Here is a 19785-nt window from a genome sequence, read left to right as displayed (position 1 = left end):
CATCTGCCAATGGGTTTTTGTTCATTTGATGCCAATTCACTGAGGATGACTGAAACCAGGATGATCGTATCTCAGTGGTTGCAACATGTATTTTTGTTTTGCTCACATATTTAGATTTAATCCAGATTAACGAGTTAATCCAGTTGAGACCAGTTCACAAAATTATAATCTAGCCTGAACTAAATCAGAAGCCCAGAGAAATCAACATTAATGAGAGGTGAGTGACACACTGATATCTGTTTTGCACTATACTCTGCAACCACAAACTCTATTTGTAGTCCTTTTGCACTTTAATTTCCTCATCTGCAAACTAAGGCTGAAATTTCCTTATAAAAACCTTTACTAATGAATACAAACTGGAATAATTTATATGAACACACTTTGACTTCTTTTCAATAAATGAGTTACTATAGTATTTCTCTTGATTTTTCCTATTATATTTGAAAGGAACCTAGACAAATTGCATGCCATATTAAAAATCTAGTAAAAATTGACAACTAAATGCAATAATAAATTCTCAAATAAAAATTCACCTGTTTTTGTTGATTTAACATTGTTTAGTGTAACGACTATAGGTAAAACAATCTTCTTTTTTAATCCCCTTTTTCTGCATTGGGATTAACTCAGCAATGAATTATAAGTATTAAAAAGACACCAATAGTCTCAGAAAACTTTCCTTTAACTTTCACCAGATATATAATCACACGTGAACTATCATAACAAATCTCCTAACATCAGCTACATGACCAATATTGTGTACAGTATTTCTTTACAAGCCAAAAGCCACCTAATTTTTATTTACACAGAGCTATCCAGTGATAAATCTTTTGTATAATCAATCTCAATATGCACATATATATGCCAACTCATAAGGAATCTGTAAATTTTTAACGGGGAATAAGAATGAAGGTAATAGGAAATATAATTTGGAGGCAAACAATACAAGTAATTATAACTCACACAACTAAAATTAAAGAACTAATTAGAAAATTTAAAGAGTAAAAAACCATCTAGATATTAGTACCGATGTATAAGCTCTCCCTCCAAATTCCCATGATGAAAACAAAGATAAAGAACGAAAATTCACAAGATCCTTGAGAATTCAGCCTCTTGATCATTCTATTGACACTATCTTAAGTGAATTTTGACGTTTTTGCAAGACCAAGAAGACTAGATTTAAATATTCAATCAGAAGCCTCTCTAAGTTATACCACTAGAAACTGAATAAGCTTGTCTATTTTTAGGTAGGGAAAAAGGCCCTTTGCTCCTCCAGTACTGACTGTAAGGTCTGTGCCTACCACAAAAAGGAGATACTGCAGTGTTACTTTCCATCCTTGAGAGGAATTCTGGTGGTACAGCAAAGGCAGGATGAGACCTGGTGGAGGTCCACAAAGGTTACTATCTGTGTGTGTATGTGCGTCTGTATGTGTGCATTTCATCTGTTCAAATGTCAAAATCATTCAGCTGGAATAGCAAAGGATCTCATTTTGTACCAGAAAAATAATCTTAGAAGAATCTGTGGGAGAAATTAAACTATGAAATGTAAACATAAATCATATCATTTATCCTGATAACTAAGATAAGATTTAATCTACCAGGCAACTGGACAGACTTTATGCTATTCAAAGCAATGCTTAGCTTAATCCCTGTCTATTCCCAAACTATGGGTCTTGGTTGATCTCCTCTCTTCTGATGCAAACAACAACCAGATGGAAATTACTAAATAATGCCACAGAACAAAGGAAGGGATACCATCTGATGAATCAAAGCAAGTACACCTCAGAGAATTACTTTCTACAGGAAAATATATAGGCAATTTTTAAAATACTACTAATAATGGGAAAAAAACCTTGCCCACGGGTAACATTCATATTTGTGCTCTGAAGTATATTATCTCAAAATCTAATTAAAGAATATTTCTCGAATTTTGAAGAAAAATTTGTTTGGTCAACAATTAATATCCAGAAGAATTGCTATTCACATATAAAGGCAAAGGAGACATATTTGGAATACAGAACTCTACAATATACATTTTTTGTAGTCATCTTGAAGAAGTTATTTCAAATTATACTCCATCTATCCTATACATCAGTGAAAATTAATAAACAATGAAGAACTAAAAGTTTGAGTACTAACCAATACAACTAGTGAAGCACTGATCCAGGTCTAAAAGAAAATATTGTAAAGTTGATCAAAAATCTATAAATGTTAAAACATCTTTAAAGAGACTTACTGTTTGATAATTCAAAATAACATTCCTTGTCAGAAATCCTAAATTATAATAAGAACTGAAATTAAGGAAGATGAAGAGAATAGAATGAAGGAAGCCAAAGTCCTCATCTCAAATAGTTGAAACTCAAAATTATAGAAATAGAATTTAATTTGTGATATTATTCCAAAGGCTTAAAGAAGATGAGAAGATATAACAAACTAACCATGGACAATATGGTCAAATACAAAAGGAATCATAAACAGTACAGTAACACACAAATAATATATAATAATGTATCAGAAATAATACCATACATTAAGTAGGAAAAGGTGACAAATAGCTTAAAAAGCAGTCATTAAAAATCATATTTACAAAAAACATTTAGTTACATGGTAAAATGCTTATGCTCATACTAAGTAAAATAAGGGACAAAATAATTTATATTAGTACGATCCAAAATTTGTAAAGTACAACATAATTAAGAGTTCAATCACCAAAATGAAATAATTTAGGATCTAAATTCCAAATGTTCTACATACTAATTACATGAACTTCTAAAAGTTATTAACCTCTCAGTCTAAATTTTAAATCATAAAATGAGATAGTAATAGTATCTTCCTTATATGATTATTGTAAGGACTAATGAGAATCATGAACCTTTTTTATAATAACTTCTAAGATATATAATTATAAGGATCCCCATGAAAATGTCCTAGAAGCTTATTGTTGAATAATGGCATCATAAATAGATTTTTCATTAATGTTTTTATATTTCTCAAATGTTACTATTTATTAAATCAGCTTTAGAAATCCACATTAAAAAATTTTTTTATCCACATCTTTTCTTCTCTAAAAGAAATAAGACATCACAGATAAGCTGAAGTCTTCTTTGTTACACTTATTTCTTCTTCTGCCTCCCAGAGACATCATTATAACTAATGGAGAAATACATGAAATATTTATTCAACAGTTTGTGATGGTAATTTTATGTGTCAATTTGACTAGGCGACCGAGTGCCCAGATTTGTGTCAAACATTACTCTGTTGTGTCTGTGAGAGTGTTTTTGATGAGATTAACATTTGAATCAGTAGACCAAATTAAAGCAGACTGCCCTCCCTAATGTGAGAGGCCCTCATCCAATCAGCTGAATAGAAAAAAGGCCTACTTTCCTGCAAGTAACAGGAATTCTTCCTACCTGATTGCTTGAACTGTGACGTTTTGGTTTTGGTTTCGGTTTTCCTGACTTTGGACTCAAACTGAAACACTGGCTCTTCTTGGGTGTCAGGCCTACCAAGCATTCAGATTGGAACTACACCAATGGCACTCCTGAGATTCCAGCTTGCTGACTGCAGATCTTGGGACTGTCAGCCTCCGTAATGGCAAGAGCCAAAAAAAAAAATCTTCTTCTCTGTCTCTATATGTGTACATCTTATTGATTCTGTTTCTCTGGAGAATCATGAGTAACACACAATTCAAGATTAAGTCATTCCAGAAATATTTATATTGCACTCAATATATGCATGGCATCGTTGCTGTCATTGTGCTTAAGGGACATGATGTGTGTAGACAGGACAAGTTTCAAAAGGGTTACATTGGAAAAGCAAGATGAAGTAAACTGAGGAATGTCGGCAAAAGTTAATAAAGTGCTTTTAATCCAGGTCAAGCAATTCAGTTAGTTCCCTATTTTGATAAAGTGTAGAAATTCCCCGGAAGTCTCTTTTTGCCTCCTTTCTTGCTATTCACCACCAAGTATAGATAACTGAGGTTACTATGCTATTTAAAGTAATAAATATCTATGTAACCAAGAACTATGCATTTTTACTTACAACTACTGATGGTGAGGTTCCTTAATTTCAAGAAATATTTTCTTCTGTGGCACATACTTATTTATAATTTTCACTAAACTAGATGGAGCAGTGACAGGGTACTCAGCTAAACTTCATCATTATCATTATTCATCTGGGTATTAGATATTAATTCCATTGATTATTTATAGTCTAAAAAGAATTATACCTAAGTCATTACCTGAATTTCTCTTTTCAAGTTTGATTTTAATTCCTTTGGTTTCGTCTGCTTCTGTGCCTCAGAAAGACACCTATAAACAATGAGTGTAACATGAAAAGACACTTACATGTGCAAGTGGTCCCATTTTCATCTAAAAGTTGATTATCAGCACAAGCACATACTCGGCCTCCTGGAATGGCCAAGCACAATGTACTACAGCCTCCATTATTTACTCGGCACATGTTGTCACCTGCAAGAGGAGGGAAGAAAATATGTCAGAGAACTCTGATTGCATACAAGGTTAGCTGGTTCAGGCCCATGTTCTTTCCAGGAGATGTACATGGCGTAAAAATGTACACACACACACACACACACACACACACACACACACACACACACACACACACACGCCACCAATAATACCTATTTATTAATGTAATAAGGATTCCTGCTGAATCCTAAATGAGATTTAAAAATGTTTGAAAATATATGATGCATTGGTAGATAAGAGGAATTTACAAGTTGGTTAGAAGAGATAGAGGTTTGTGTGCAGAGAGGTAACAGGAGAGAAAAGGACAAAGTGGACAGAATGGTGTCTGTCCAGGACAATTTCCTAGAATGGGCCCAGTGTATGCAAGTTTGAGCTCTTTAGAAAGTAGACCACCGGCACTTGGAATGTGCCTTTGGATCCGAAGTCAACAGAAAGCAAACACTGGGGAAACGGGTGGGATTTTCCTTCCTCTTCTGGAAGGAGTACATTGGCATGTGAGTGCATTGAGGAATACAAGGAATGCAGGCTATCTGTAAAGCCTGAAAAATGAGCATCCTTGCTGGTACCAGGAGAGTGTACAGTACACAAGGGTAACGTGTTGTCCCAGTGGACCTAAACAGCAGAGGCACTGATAAGGCACGCAGTTGCTATCAGTAAAGTAGGCCTGAGGGAAAATTCATAAAGGTGTTATTCATGAACATATGTGAGACACTCCTGGACACTCAGATAAAACTGAGGTAAATTTTTCAAGAGGCTGGAGAATCTGTTTTATAAAGGTGTAGGTAAAAGTAAATAAAATTTAGGTAGTCACCATTTGGATGCCACTTATTCCTACAAGTTGGAAAGGCAAGGAAGAAAGTATATTTTCAGGTCCTGATTTTCAGAAGAAGAAAATGTCAGGACTTGTATCCAAGGGCAAGTCCATTTTACAGTAAGTCAAGGCATTTCTCATCCCATGTGTTGCATTTAATCAATGAACTCTTTAAAGCAACTAGAATTTTAAAGAACATGAAGACTGTGAAAATGTCCTGCAATTTGGCAGAGGGGAGTTCAGTGACGACATTCAAGATGAACAATTTTTAAAGAAAATGGAAACAGGAAATGTGGCTGTATACTGATTAGTATAATGAAATCCAGAAAACTAGTGACCGTAAAATTAGAGGGAACAGCAGTCCTGCAAACAAGAGCCTGCAGCAGGTGAGGAGGGTTGTTGCTGTTCATAATGTTGTCTCCAGTTCATTGTAGAGAAACTACAATTGTGGTGGGGCAGCTGACGTGAACAGAAAATATTACCGTTTGATCTATCCAGGCAACTGCCTCTATTCTTCATTTCTTGTCCACAACTATAACTTATACCATCTCAAATAATTAATTTTTATTCTTTTTTTTTTTTTTTGAGGTACGCAGGCCTCTCACTGTTGCGGCCTCTCCCGTTGCGGACCACAGGCTCCGGACGCGCAGGCTCAGGGGCCATGGCTCACGGGCCCAGCCGCTCCGCGGCATGTGGGATCTTCCCGGACCAGGGCACGAACCCATGTCCCCTGCATCGGCAGGCGGACTCTCAACCACTGTGCCACCAGGGAAGCCCAATTTTTATTCTTTTTGAAGACAATTTTATCTTTTATTAGCTATTGAAACTTCTTAGTTTATGTACTTCCATTATTTTATCAAATTGCATTTCTATCCCAGTGAGGCAATTTCAATACAGTAGAAAAAAGTGAAGCCCTTGAATAAGATAGTTTGCTTTACAAATCTCTGATTAAGCCAAAATATCTTCAAAAAAACTCTTGTTGTTAGGTAACTTCCTACTGCCAACATACACACTGAAAAAATTTAATGTTCATTAAATTTTCACAAGGATATCCGTATTAAAAAGAGAATCAGTGACTATTTAGATTCATAACCAAAAATCTACCACATAATTTACTAAACTTTTTTTTTGTTTGTTACCTAAGTTCTGAGTCATGCTGTTTGTGGATGGCCTAATAAATATTAATAACTGATGTAGATAAAAAGATAAAAGAATATTATCTGATTTTAATAAGATATGAATATCATGGTAGATTGTTTCACTTTTATAACATCTAAAATAATTAAATGTTCCTTAAATGTATATGAAATTAATCAGATAAATATACTAAGATACTTTAAAAAATACTATTTTCCTTGTATAATGTATTTTTTAACATTTTCCCATAATGTTCCTTCCACACTGAAAGTTTTTCCACTGCTCACAATACTGACTCTTTGAAAACACTGAGGATTTTTTACTTCAAATGACAGCCTTTTTCAGTGAAGATGACATGAAAAAGGAAGTATTTGGAGAAAACCTTGAACGTCACTTAAATAGAATTCCCAGAGTTACTCACTCAGGATATTTTGAACAATAAATAATAAATTTTTATGGTAACAAAGTCTAAGATTTGAGTGACTTTGGAGTGACTAGACACCTTTTATCAGAAAACTTCAGCAACACTGTCAAAATAAAGTCTTTATGCAACCTCTTGAAATATTATTATATGTGAAACTCAGAAGCAATTTTATCTGGTTTTTAATACCTTGTTGCTTTTGAGGATCATAAATCTGAAGTCCAAACAGGGGTGGTCTTTCACGCCTCAGTAATGTCACCTCATTCGTTATCAAATCTAGTTGAAAAATGGAACCATTCATATAATCAGTCCAGAACACATAATTCCCATGATGCGACAGTCCAAAAGGATGGTTCAACTCTTTCCCACTGTAAACAATCTGTAAAATATAAACACATTGTGAAAAATCAGACCTGACCTTTAGAAACATAACCAAATATTTAGAGAAGCTGATATTCAAATAAGTAGAACAGATAATGATCTAACTAATAACTTACAGTTTCTTTCAGTGTATTTGAAAAATGGATTTCACAATGTGAGCATATTTTTTTGTTTTTAGGACATGTTATTTGAAGGAGACCATTTACATTTCATCCATTTCAATTCTCTCATACATGGCATTATATATATGGTCAAGAAATGCAAACATTAAAATGATCTTGCCTGATACTCTTCCCTATCTCTTTTCTTTATGATATTCCGGTATCATATTCTGGCACAGAAACTGATCTGAGTAATTAGTGGCATTATGTATATTGCAGTATTGCTCATCCAACAGCCAAGGGATACAGCATGGTCTAACAACACTGGGAGTGGAAGGAATCCCTCTATTCAGTTGGATTAATGCAAACTGAAGAAATCTAGGCGATGATAGGGAGGAAGGTAAAATTTTAATTTTGAACATAGAAACATTTATTGGTAGTAAACAGATATACAAGACTCCTGGCTAATTTTAATTCCGCTTCTCTTGATATATTCTTTACATTCCCGTGTATTTTGTGGTTGTTTAAACTACACAGTGGAGCAATCCTGTGATAAGTTCTGTTTTGCACGTAAGGCTGTAGAAGAGAATAGGAATCATACCCCATAATAATAATACTTTTTCGTTTTTCACAATTTATAAAATGATACTGTATACAATATGAAATAGCCTTTTGGACTCAATTCATCTAATATGAGAGGATTGAGCAAGTTATCCAAATAATATAGGGTTAAAAACTGAAATTTTGCTCCTTTTATCTGAACTCTTCATACCAAATTTTCATATGTTGAATAATTGAGACAGTTTATTATTTTTCTTTGCTCACTTCCATGTAGGCTAAAATATGCTGGCTAATAAAGTGCTATGTATATTGTGTACATATCAACATCTTCAAAGGGATCATAAATATTTTTTAACACCTCTTAAGTATGTGACATTAGGTTAAAAGTAAATCAATTTTATTTATTTGGGGAAAGACATTTAAAGTACTCTTAGAGTTAACCAATGACTGAAATGGTCTTAACTGATTAGTACATTATATTTCTCAAAGAGAATACTTAATAAATGGGCTTGGCCAATTGTGCAATCTTCCTTTCCAAAAAAGAAGAAAGTGTATTGTCAAAAGAAACATTTTGGTAACTTCTAATATTCCATTTTTCTAAATATCATTTAACTAAACAGTCAAAGCCAGTTCATAATGTTATATGTGCTTAGGTGATTATAAGACAGAGTACAGAGGCGATATTTTGCCAACACAGTCAACTTCATCCTCGATCTCACTGAAGAACTGCAAAATCATCTTGCAACGATTCTACCAAAAGAGGTAAGAAGATGTTGATATTTATTCACACCCATAGGCTTGAAGTTCAACCCACTCTTGTGTTTTAGTTCCAATGTCATGAAGTTCTTTATTTGAATAAATGAATTCTAATTACTTTGTCATAATACATAGGTTACATTTCAGGTGCAAATATTGAAGATATTTGAACCGAGCTGGGGTGCTTGGTCCTAGCAAACATCAATAATGTAGAAAAACTGCATTTTCAAACAGCTCTGATATGCTGAGAGCTTCTCTGAAAAGTCCCACAAATGCTGGCATGCCACAGTGAGCTGGGCCTGGTCTCCCGGAGCCAAGTACCAGCTGCACTGCTTAATGCTCAGCCCCCTTCAGCCACCCCACAGAGACTACTGGCAGCCACCTCAGAGGGGTAAAAATAAACTTGAAAGTATTTTTAACACAACACAACAAGGCTCTGTGACAGAAGCCTGTGGGTTAAAACAGCAGCATTTGTCTTTTACCTTCCTGTGAGTTCCATTCAAAAACACTTTTTCAATATGATCATAATAGGCATCACACCAGTATAATGTGTGGGTGTGAAAGTCCAGAGTTAAGCCGTTTGGCCACAGCATCTTTGAAGTCACAAAAATCTGCCGACTGAAGCCATCCATCCAGGCCTTCTCAATCCTTCCCACGCTGTCATCTATTTCATCTTCCTCCCAGTCTGTCCAATACATCCAACTAAGACATTAAAAACAAGAGCGCACGCGTGTCATTTCAACCAGCCACCATATAGACAGACACTTCCTCAGATTTGGCGCCTCCATAAAATGTAGTTACATTCTGATTTGTTCTCCTACCTAAATGCTGATCTGCCCGGAGGAGGCAGCTGCGAAGTACTCAGGGAAGGTGAGATTTGTTCAGGGGAGCCAATTAGACACATTTCAGAAAACCCACGACCACCACAACGGCACTAACTGGCCTCGTTTATTAATTAACCTAACAGCAAGTGCCAAATCCTGATTTTCTTTGGTGTTGGTACCAAAAGTTTGGGAAATGATTCTCGAGGCATGACTGACTATTTTTAAATGTCCGTTTGATAAAACATATAATCAATTATGTGTTTAAAAAGCAGATGAACTGGCAAGGGAATGAGAGCACAGTTAATGATCTACTCCAGACTTTATTTAATCTCATATGAGTTATTTATTTTTTTAAAGGCAGGCAGTTGGATTTTCTCTGTTATAAAGGGCACAGTCATACTGGGTTTGTTTTGGCCAGGTCTAATTTGTCTTCCTGATGCAAATTATCTATGCTTTATTGCTGCTTATTATTACCCTAAAACCCGCAGAAGATGATTGAGCTGCACATAAGTTTAATAACAGTAGGTTGACTGACCTTGAGATTTTGAGCTTTAATTTCTGTCTCAAACAAAAGCATCTGCCTTTAAAAACAAATCTTTTGTGTAAGCTGTAACAGTGGAAGAAGGGGCCTTGAGCTAACGTTCCAACTGCCTCATGAATAAGGTTAAAACCCTCCACATGTGTTGTCTTAGGGTCACGTGAAAGTTCCTGAGTTACTAATTAAAGTGTAGGCTTTAATTCAGTCACCTCATATATGACTTTACAAAGCTTCAAAGTTTTCTAAGCTGCTAACCCTGGAAGTTACTTTATTAGATCCTCTGCCTCCCCTCTGCTATGGACCCTAAAGAATTTCTGAGGTAATTTGGGACAAATCTGTATCCATGACTAAAAATCCTACTGTGATCTGGGGCTTCCCTGGTGGCGCAGTGGTTGAGGGTCCACCTGCCGATGCAGGGGACACGGGTTCGTGCCCCGATCCGGGAGGATCCCACATGCCGCGGAGCGGCTAGGCAAGTGAGCCATGGCCACTGAGCCTGCACGTCCGGAGCCTGTGCTCCGCAACGGGAGAGGCCACAGCAGTGGGAGGCCCGCGTACCGCAAAAAAAAAAAAAAAAAAAAAAAAAAAAAAAATCCTACTGGGATCTAAACAGGCAGATTTGGGACAGCTGAGGAGGTGACACACCAGCCATTCTTTCATGCCAATTAAGCTCTTTTTAAACTCTCTTAAAAGTTTACAATTATGTTGATATGCCTTTTTAGACTTGAGGAAGTATATTTAGATTGGTGAATTTTAATAAGTCCAAATACATTCTAATCCTAGAAATAAACATGGTACTATGCTTATCTTGTATCATGCCTGTTCTTCAAGTGGGTTTATTACTGGGACAAATTAAGAATAAACAGAAGATTCATTCCATTTGCTCTAAAACTGTGCTAGTTAGGCAAAACTACTTCAATTATATAAATCAGCTATGTAAAGAGAAATAACTTTTTCATCTCTCTTGATACCGTTTCTGAAATCTTAAATACAGTTAATCAATGCAGTTGTATTGCTGGCTAATTTATAACTTGTTAAATTGAAATTATCTTTCCCTCCAGCTTTTCCTCTTGATAATAGTAACACTTTTTTTCTGTGACTCTCTAACCCGAATCACACATATATGTCCATGCAAACACACACACAAAGGAGATAATTCTGGATATTCTAAACATATTTTATATTGTGTTGTTATTTGAAGACAGAATTGTTTGTAATCCAATCCACTACCTGAGACTATTTTTAGTCAAACAAAATATAAGAAAAACAAATTTTAAATAACTGATGCCAATCTGATGGAGACCAGATATGTGATCATCTACTCAGCTGATTAAAAGTTATCGATATATTGTGAGAGCCTTATAATTATTATCAAATATGATGATTTATAAACATACAAAATAGGAAATGCAACCTATAAAATAAGCAGGAGAAAACATAAATATTTTTGTAGGTGGGATCTGGGGTATTCATCAAATAAAAATTAGGTTAAGCTGGTCTTCTACTATGACAAAAAAAAATTGTACCTCTATTTTTCAAGCCCTGTTCAAATACAATTTCTCAATGAAGTCAGCCCCGAGCTTTTCTGTCAAAATTAGCTCATTCTTTTGTTTCCTAGTGATAGTTGTTAGTTATTTTAGAGAATTTATTGCATTTATGCCATGTATTGAATTTGATGGTGTTGCATGTCTGATAATTCCAATTAAAAATTCAAATAATTAAGGGCAGGGAATATTTATCGTTCATATTTGTACTCTGTAGCACTAAGCTTGGCTTTGTTGATATTAATCATGCCCCCAAATTAAACTGTATTATCTGGCGGGTCAATCCCAGAAATTTTTAAATCCTTAAGGTTTTCTGCCATGGAAGTGAAATAACTTTTAAAAAACTTGATTGAGTTGATGACATAATATCTAGCTGTTAACTAGAGAATGTGGTACTTTTAATTGAGAGAGGGATATAGAAAATCCTGTTTGGAGGGAAATACGCACTTAGCTTTGGACTCATCTTTTCTTGGAGATAATGTTTTGAGAAATCAGAACTGGAGCTGTAGGTTTCTAAGTTATTGATGTAAATTATGAGATTTGAAATGATTGCAAAGGAGGGAGTTCATCTGTAGCTATCACCTTGAGGAATAGTCCATCATAATTGATTCCTCCTCCAGGTTTACCCCCATTTCAACATTTTTTTTTTTTTTTTTTTTGCAGTACGCGGGCCTCTCACTGTTATGGCCTCTCCCGCTCGGAGCACAGGCTCCGGACGCGCAGGCTCAGCGGCCATGGTTCACGGGCCCAGCCGCTCCGCGGCATGTGGGATCTTCCCAGACCGGGGCACGAACCCGTGTCCCCTGCATCGGCAGGCGGACTCTCAACCACTGCGCCACCAGGGAAGCCCCATTTCAACAATTTTTGAGGCCTGCCAATCCTATTCTTTCCTGTCTGTTGTCTCAGTTCACACTTTTCTGTTGCTATTACAAATGCTACAGTCTGTCTTTCATCACTTTTCAAAGAGAACTCCCAACGGACCGTCTTTCATAGAGCTATCATATGGCTTTCACTTATCTTCCTAAATCATGAATTGAAAAATGTGATTTTTATCCTCAAAACCTTCCAATTACTCTGATGTCAGCAAAATAAGTCAAAACTTTTACTTACAACATTGAAGATTTCTATATATTTTTAGTCTCACCTCCTGCTATGTTCCTTAGAATGTCCCCTGCTCTAGCCTTAATGAACTCATCCCACCTCAAAACTGCCATTAGCTTCCTCTAACAATTACTCATACTGTCCCTTCAGAGTACAGTGACTAACCTTATGACTGCACATCCCAATAGGGTCCCCTGGGACCCTATTCATTTGGAAATCTATCCATCCTCTAAAGTTCAATTCTGAATTAAAAACCTCAGTGAATTCCCGAAGAGCATGTATTTCATTCTATTTTATTTTATAGGTAAAGTGTGAGTGTGGTGTGTGTGTGTGTATTGGGGGTGTGTGTGTGTGTGTGTGTACACCAAGCACACCAGATTATAAACTCCTTGAATACAATCACTGTCTTACTGATTTCTACTGATCTATATGGTAGTCACTCAACAATATATTTTAATAAATAGATGAAAAATTATCCCTTTACTGATTTCTATAATTGGTTATGACGCTTTTGATAAAACCATACCTCTGAAGAGTACTTTTTGTTAATAGGCTATTATGGCAGAGAAAATCTGTGATGCTCTCCTGTGTACAGCTGCAAAAAGGTATTATGGTAGAAAAATGTAAATGAACCAGGTTTTTACAAAAATGTTTTGATTAAAGTTATATTATCCTATTTTAAATGGAGTTTTCCAAACTAAACTTTCTTCTTCACTTTTCAAAAACTTATATTAGCGTCAAATGATTATTTGGACAATTAAATTCACATGGTTCCATTTCTACTTCTACTGTCTTCCAATCCATTCTCTACAGAATAGTAAGATTAGTTGTTGTTGTTGTTGTTGAATATAAATCTGACTATATCAATTCTCTATTTTACATTTACACTGAAGACAAAGTACATATCTCTCATGGTAGTGGGCAAGGCCCTGCTTTCCTTTCCAATTGCATCCTCAGTCACTTTCCCATTTGCCATCTATAATCCAGTCCATCTTCATTTCAGTTCCTCTGACAGTAAAGCTTTTGCCCAACTTAAGATTTCAGTTGTTCCATTTTCTTTATCTGAACTCTTTTCCTCACTCTCCATGGCTGGTTCCTTCTTTACAACTAAGTCTCAGCTTAAATGATGCCCCCTTAAAGAGGCCTTTCTGCAAGCCTATTTAAATAGGTTTCTGTTAGTCACCTTCACATCAACCTGTTTGTTTGACTCCATCACTTTGGTCTCTAGAAATTACATTCATTGTTCATTTGGTACTTATTCATTGAGGCATCTGCCCATTCCCTACTTTTCAGATGACACAAGATGCTTCATGAGGGTAAAGGCTATGCCTGCTTTGTTAACCACTGTATACATAATCAGAGCTCTGGGCATTGTATATTGTTAGGGGAAAATATGTGTATATATACATATATACACATGTGTATATACATATACCTACACACACATATCCACATATATACATACACATATGAGTTTTTTTTTTCAGGTTGGTGCATAATAGCAGTATTCTATAATATTTAAAAATCTGTCTGATGGAAGAAGTAGAAGAGCCATTCTTTGCAACATCAGAGGCAAATATAGGATTAGTTGGGAGATACGTACTATAGGGATGCACTTACTGCCTTACTGAAAAGAAAAAATGTCATGTCAATCAGATTTGTCTCCAGATACTTTGAACTATGTAGATACTATGGGTTTCAAATCTAAATTGGATGCCTGCCTCTTAGGGAAGTGTTGAAGTGGATTCCTGAATTTGAAGAGAGAGATGGGTCTAGTGGCCCCTAAATTTTCTTCCAAATCATCTAATTCTATGACCTGCACATTTATGTCATCTCCCCAAGCACCTCAAAGACCCTTTGACTCCATCGGAAAATATTTTCCTCTAACAGAATACTGAGAAGGAAGATGTTGCTTTAAGATATATTTGAAACATCTTGCTTCAAGGAGGTTTAGACAGCATGGAATAAATATTTTCTCTAAACATTAAGATTGCCTTGGTTTAAAGGTCAAATAGATGACTTGCTTTAAAAGTCCAGGAATAAAATAGAAATTTAAAGAATCCACACATAAAATCACTAAAATTACTTTATAATTATGCCTTACAAAAAACATGCAATGAGTTCATCCACTGATTAGGTCAGCCTGGAAAGAAGCACCGATTGTATTTGGAGCTATTCTCAATACAAACAATTTTAGGAACTGCAATCTGGTGATCTCAGTTTATAAGGGAGTCATGTGCTTCTTATTCAATTAAGTATTTTTTTGGTATGCAATAGTAAGGTATAAAAATATTAATTTTGTGGTACCATTTTGAAACAGTGAAATATAAGCCACGGAGGGGATAAAAACCACATACAACAACTGTACATGTAGAAAATGCAATCCACTCATTTAATTCTGAGATTCTATTAGGAATTTTCACATTTCTTTAATATTTCTATATGCACATTGTTGCTTGTGTTCAGGTAATAGCTATGAATAAAAATCAAAGGAAAACATATTCTCAAAAATTGCACAAAATAATCCATCCTGAAACAAGTAACACATACTATAAAATGATGTCACTATATGGAAACTATGGTTATGTCCAAAAATACAGAGTTACCAACCTAGACTAATAAAAAGTAGTGGAGAGTGGCATGGACATATATACACTACCTAACATAAAATAGATAGCTAGTGGTGAGCAGCCGCATAGCACAGGGAGATCAGCTCGGTGCTTTGTGACCACCTAGAGGGGTGGGGTAGGGAGTGTGGGAGGGAGGGAGACGCAAGAGGGAGGAGATATGGGGATATATGTATATGTATAACTGATTCACTTTGTTATAAAGCAGAAACTGACACACCCATTGTAAAGCAATTATACTCCAATAAAGATGTTAAAAAAAAAAAAGTAGTGGAGTATAGTGGCTCTGAGTAAAGTCTTGGAGGCAAGTTGCTTGGATTTAAATATCTATCCAGTCTCTTAATAATCAAATGGTCTTTTGCAGGTCCATTACAAATTTCTTCTTTGTAAAACAAGAATGAGAACAGCAACTAATTCAAAGTATTATTGTGCAGAATCACAACATAGATCATGGTAATCTATTTAACAAAATGCCTGGCCCACAGTAAATGTACAAAAAATGGAAACTTGCTATTTTTTGAATACTTTAAACTTCAATAGCCTTTAATTTAAAAAATTAAATTGATTGATTTGCTGGTTGAATTGATTATTTATCTTGGTGTCAGGCTGTCTAAAATGGAGAATTATGGTGCATGTCTGAATAAACCAAGTAAATATATTCTCTATACAAATAATCTGTTTATTCCAGTTCAATGTATCTTGACATGTTTTTTTAGCACATTCTCTAGGAGAGATAATCATTAAATGAGCAACTTTTCCCAGTGAGGCCATTCATGTGTGAATGCACATGTGGATTTAAATAAAACTTACTAATACTAAATATGTAAAAAACGAATTTATCTAATATAATTTTCCTTATATAAAGCTGATCAAATATTGCATACCCATTAACAGGATCCACCACAATTCCTCTGGGATGGGACATTTCTCCCTCTAAGAGAGTCTTCCGACTCTGAGAAGCCTTTTCCAGCCTAGCCACGTTAATGGTCTTCCTATGGCCATCATTTGTCCAGTAAAGGTTATTTCCAATCCAGTCCACAGCAATGCCCTCCACATTATCCAGATCTGCAAAAAGCAAAAACAAGAAAGAAATTTTTCATTAGTGTCCACTACTTACCTTCTACTTAATAAAAAGTATAATTTTAAAAGGAATACATTCTGATCTATAAACTCTTTATAGTGTGATTTTTGCAAATATGATTCCATAGAATATTTTTCAATTTTGTTTTGAATGCCAGGCCCTCTCTTGAGATATTTTATTTGAAACAGTGATCTGCAGAAAAACAGGAAAATACAAGTGATGAGAAAACGAAAGGGTAAAAGATAAGTTCTCAGAGTAAACGTAGTCTCATAGATTGTTCAAAAGAAAAATCAAATAACATGATCTAGTAATACGTTCAGAAAGTAAGCATGTTCAAACATGTAATATGTAATCTGAATAACAAAAATAATATGAAGGCCCTTTTGCCAAGAGTTGAACAGGTCCAGCAGAAGCACACCTTTGAAAGCCCAGGCTAGGCTTTTATCATGGAACTGCATGAACAGTGAATCTCAAGGAAACACTAAAATATTTCTGTATATTCTAGACTTACTTTACAAAGGATGCTATTACAGGCTCCTCTAAGATACAGGCAGTTATAATTCAAATATTATAATCATATGAGCTCCCCTAATTCAACTCTTTACAGAAAGGGAAACTCTAACACTTAAGAATGAAGGCTTATAGTTTATTACCACATAAGCAGTGGTAGAATAGGGATAAAATCCAAGTCAGAGGATCCCCAATGTAGAGATCTTTATAACTGCACTGTTCCTATGGTGAGTCTTTTCCTCACTTTTTGCCATCCGGTAAACCATCCTCCAAACTGTACACAACATCCTAAATATAATTCTACCCCTCTATTGCACGAGAAATTACTGTGAACTTCTCTTCTTTCAAAACCAGGATAGCCTTTGTCTCTTTTCCTCCTGGATGTGAGGTAGAGAACTGGCACTTACTGGACACAACAACAGGTAGTAGTACATCAGAGACAGAGATGAGCATTCACACACTACTGGGAAATCTACATGACATCTTCCCTCATACGCAGATGTCATAAACATTGACTCTTATCATTTTCTTTAATCATGGCCCTCTGGCCTTGGAAAAAATAAAATTTTCTTTTGTGACCCTTTCTGTTAATCAGCATGTGCCCTAACTCAGGATGACTAATATAGTGTGTGATTTGATCTAACTGAAAATCTGATTATAGTGAATCAGATATGTTCTCAATTTCACTAAGCTATCTGCTTCATTACCAACCAGTATGAGTAATTTTCACAGGTTAATTGTGCCTATGCTTAGAAAAAAGTTTCATTTTTGTCTTTGCTTTATTGACACTTAATTTTACTAAGCACTTTCCTGCCCTGGCATAATGGGAAAAGAGTAGCTATTTACTCTTTTCTATTTATCATAGTCTGTGGCTGGTTTTTGTCTTGTTGTTGGTTTTCAAAAGTTATATTACATCTGAAATCTAACCCAGCATGGAAACTTTCTTCCTCAATAACCTTCTCATTTCTAAAACATTCCCTTTTCACATCTGACTTAATACTTTTTTCTTTTTCATATGAAGCAGTTGTAGTATTATTTGATTGAAATTTTTTTTCTGACACTTGGGTAAGTAACTCAGTCACTCTGATCCTTAATTTCTCCATTTAAAAAGTGATGAAAGGGGCTTCCCTGGTGGCGCAGTGGTTGAGAGTCCACCTCCGATGCAGGGGACACGGGTTCATGCCCCGGTCCGGGAAGATCCCACATGCCGCGGAGCGGCTAGGCCCGTGAGCCATGGCCGCTGAGCCTGCGCGTCCGGAGCCTGTGCTCCGCGACGGGAGAGGCCACAACAGTGAGAGGCCCGCGTACCGCAAAAAAAAAAAAAAAGGGATGACAATAATAGCAGCAATAATACACTGTATTATATAATAATAATACACTGACAATAATACACTGTAGGATAAGTAAACAAGAGGTAAATTAGCTACTGCATGTAAAATACTTAGCATACTGCCTGTAATATTGTAAATTCTCAACATGTTAGTTTTTATAAATTCATCAGGATTAAAAATAATATATATACATACATACATATATAAATCCTGGCTCTTTTGATAGGAATAGACCTTACATTTTTCTCTTTTAAAGGAATTTTTCATTAATATTTCCTTACATTTTAACTGGTGGCCAAAGTTAATCAGAAATACGATATGCAGAGTCAGTTGTGAATAAATAGAGTGGGATGGAATGGAATTCCAAAAAGCAGAACTTGGGAGGATCCTGTCTCTAATTGGTTCATTTGTTTTGTCTTTGAAAAATGAAATGTTTGAATAGCATGACGTAGTGATTAGGATCACAAGTTCTAGAACCACACTTCCTAGGCTCTGTAACCCTGAGCGAGTTACACCTGATCTTTAAGACTGATGTAATGATGCTGTTTAACTCATAGGATTGTTTTGGGGATTAAATGAATATATAAAACTCTTAAAAATAATGTTTGGCACATAATAAATACTACATAAATGTTGCTATGAATATTATTACTAATAGTATCATTATTATTATAATCTTCTCTTTAGCTACCTATCTATTGAGACAGCAATGAATCAATGAGCCTAGAATGTTTTTTAATATTATTTGTGTGTGTGTGTGTGTGTGTGTGTGTGTGTGCACGCGCTTTGTTTTGTTTTTCTGTTCTGGAAAGGATGTGGATGAATGAAAATTAAAAAGGAAACAAAAACAAAAACTCAAAAATGAGTCTTATGTGCAACTTGGGAATTTTTTTAGGCTATCTTTAACCAGACATGGAGAAACTTCCTCTTTTATACTTGTAGGACAAAGCCTGAAGAATCAATGAATCCCTTTCTCAACAAATATACATTGGTAAGGAAAATACTCTGGCTCTATATCATTTGACATCTTCCTTTAACTTATGACTTAGATGAAACACTAAGACATATAGAGCATTGGTTTACGTACACTTAATTTTTCACTCAACAGGGTTTGGATGGGGCCTCCCTGAGATTGACTATTAGGATCTCTATGACCAAAACCCTTCAACTAGGTGATCAATAACATACGAAGGTTTATGGCACTGAACTTCCAAACAAACATAGGTAACTACAGAGATACTAATCACTAGCGCAAGGAAATACATGACTGATCAAATGCAAGAAAGTTGTTTGTTAAAGTAGATTGCTTTGATACCTTTGGGTAGAGTTGAAGTATTCTACATTCTAAAATCAATATTCATTACATCATCATCATTATTTTTACATAACAAAAGCAAAGAGTATGATTTTTTTTTTTTAATCTGGTAAAAATCTCCCTTACGTTTCATTAAATACCCATTTTCATTAATCGAGAGGCAAGAACTCAACATGCTTGTACTTTTCAAAAAAAAAAAAGGAGAAAAATTCCAGTAAATAATGGTTTCCTATAATCTTTTTAGATTAAGATTATGTCT

The 19785-nt window shown here is 35.3% G+C and overlaps 1 protein-coding gene across 1 annotated transcript in view; it reads right to left on the bottom strand.

The window, feature by feature from the left end:
• The window catches only part of LRP1B (LDL receptor related protein 1B), a 1467083-nt gene that overhangs the window by 755820 nt on the left and 691478 nt on the right, over nt 1-19785 (bottom strand). Inside the window, exons 12-15 of the mRNA XM_027078335.1 lie at nt 16174-16354; nt 9138-9357; nt 7046-7235; nt 4344-4466 (exon numbers count right to left, since the gene is read on the bottom strand). Of these exons, the coding sequence (XP_026934136.1) occupies nt 4344-4466; nt 7046-7235; nt 9138-9357; nt 16174-16354 (714 nt within the window). The remainder of the gene's footprint in view (nt 1-4343; nt 4467-7045; nt 7236-9137; nt 9358-16173; nt 16355-19785) is intronic.

The sequence above is a fragment of the Aethalodelphis obliquidens genome, unplaced genomic scaffold (genome assembly GCF_003676395.1).
Source record: "Aethalodelphis obliquidens isolate GAN/ISIS:26980383/991018 unplaced genomic scaffold, ASM367639v1 scaffold2, whole genome shotgun sequence".
Lineage (NCBI taxonomy): Eukaryota > Metazoa > Chordata > Mammalia > Artiodactyla > Delphinidae > Aethalodelphis > Aethalodelphis obliquidens.
The sequence above is the reverse complement of the archived record's forward strand: the minus strand, read 5'-3'. Positions and strand labels throughout refer to the sequence as shown.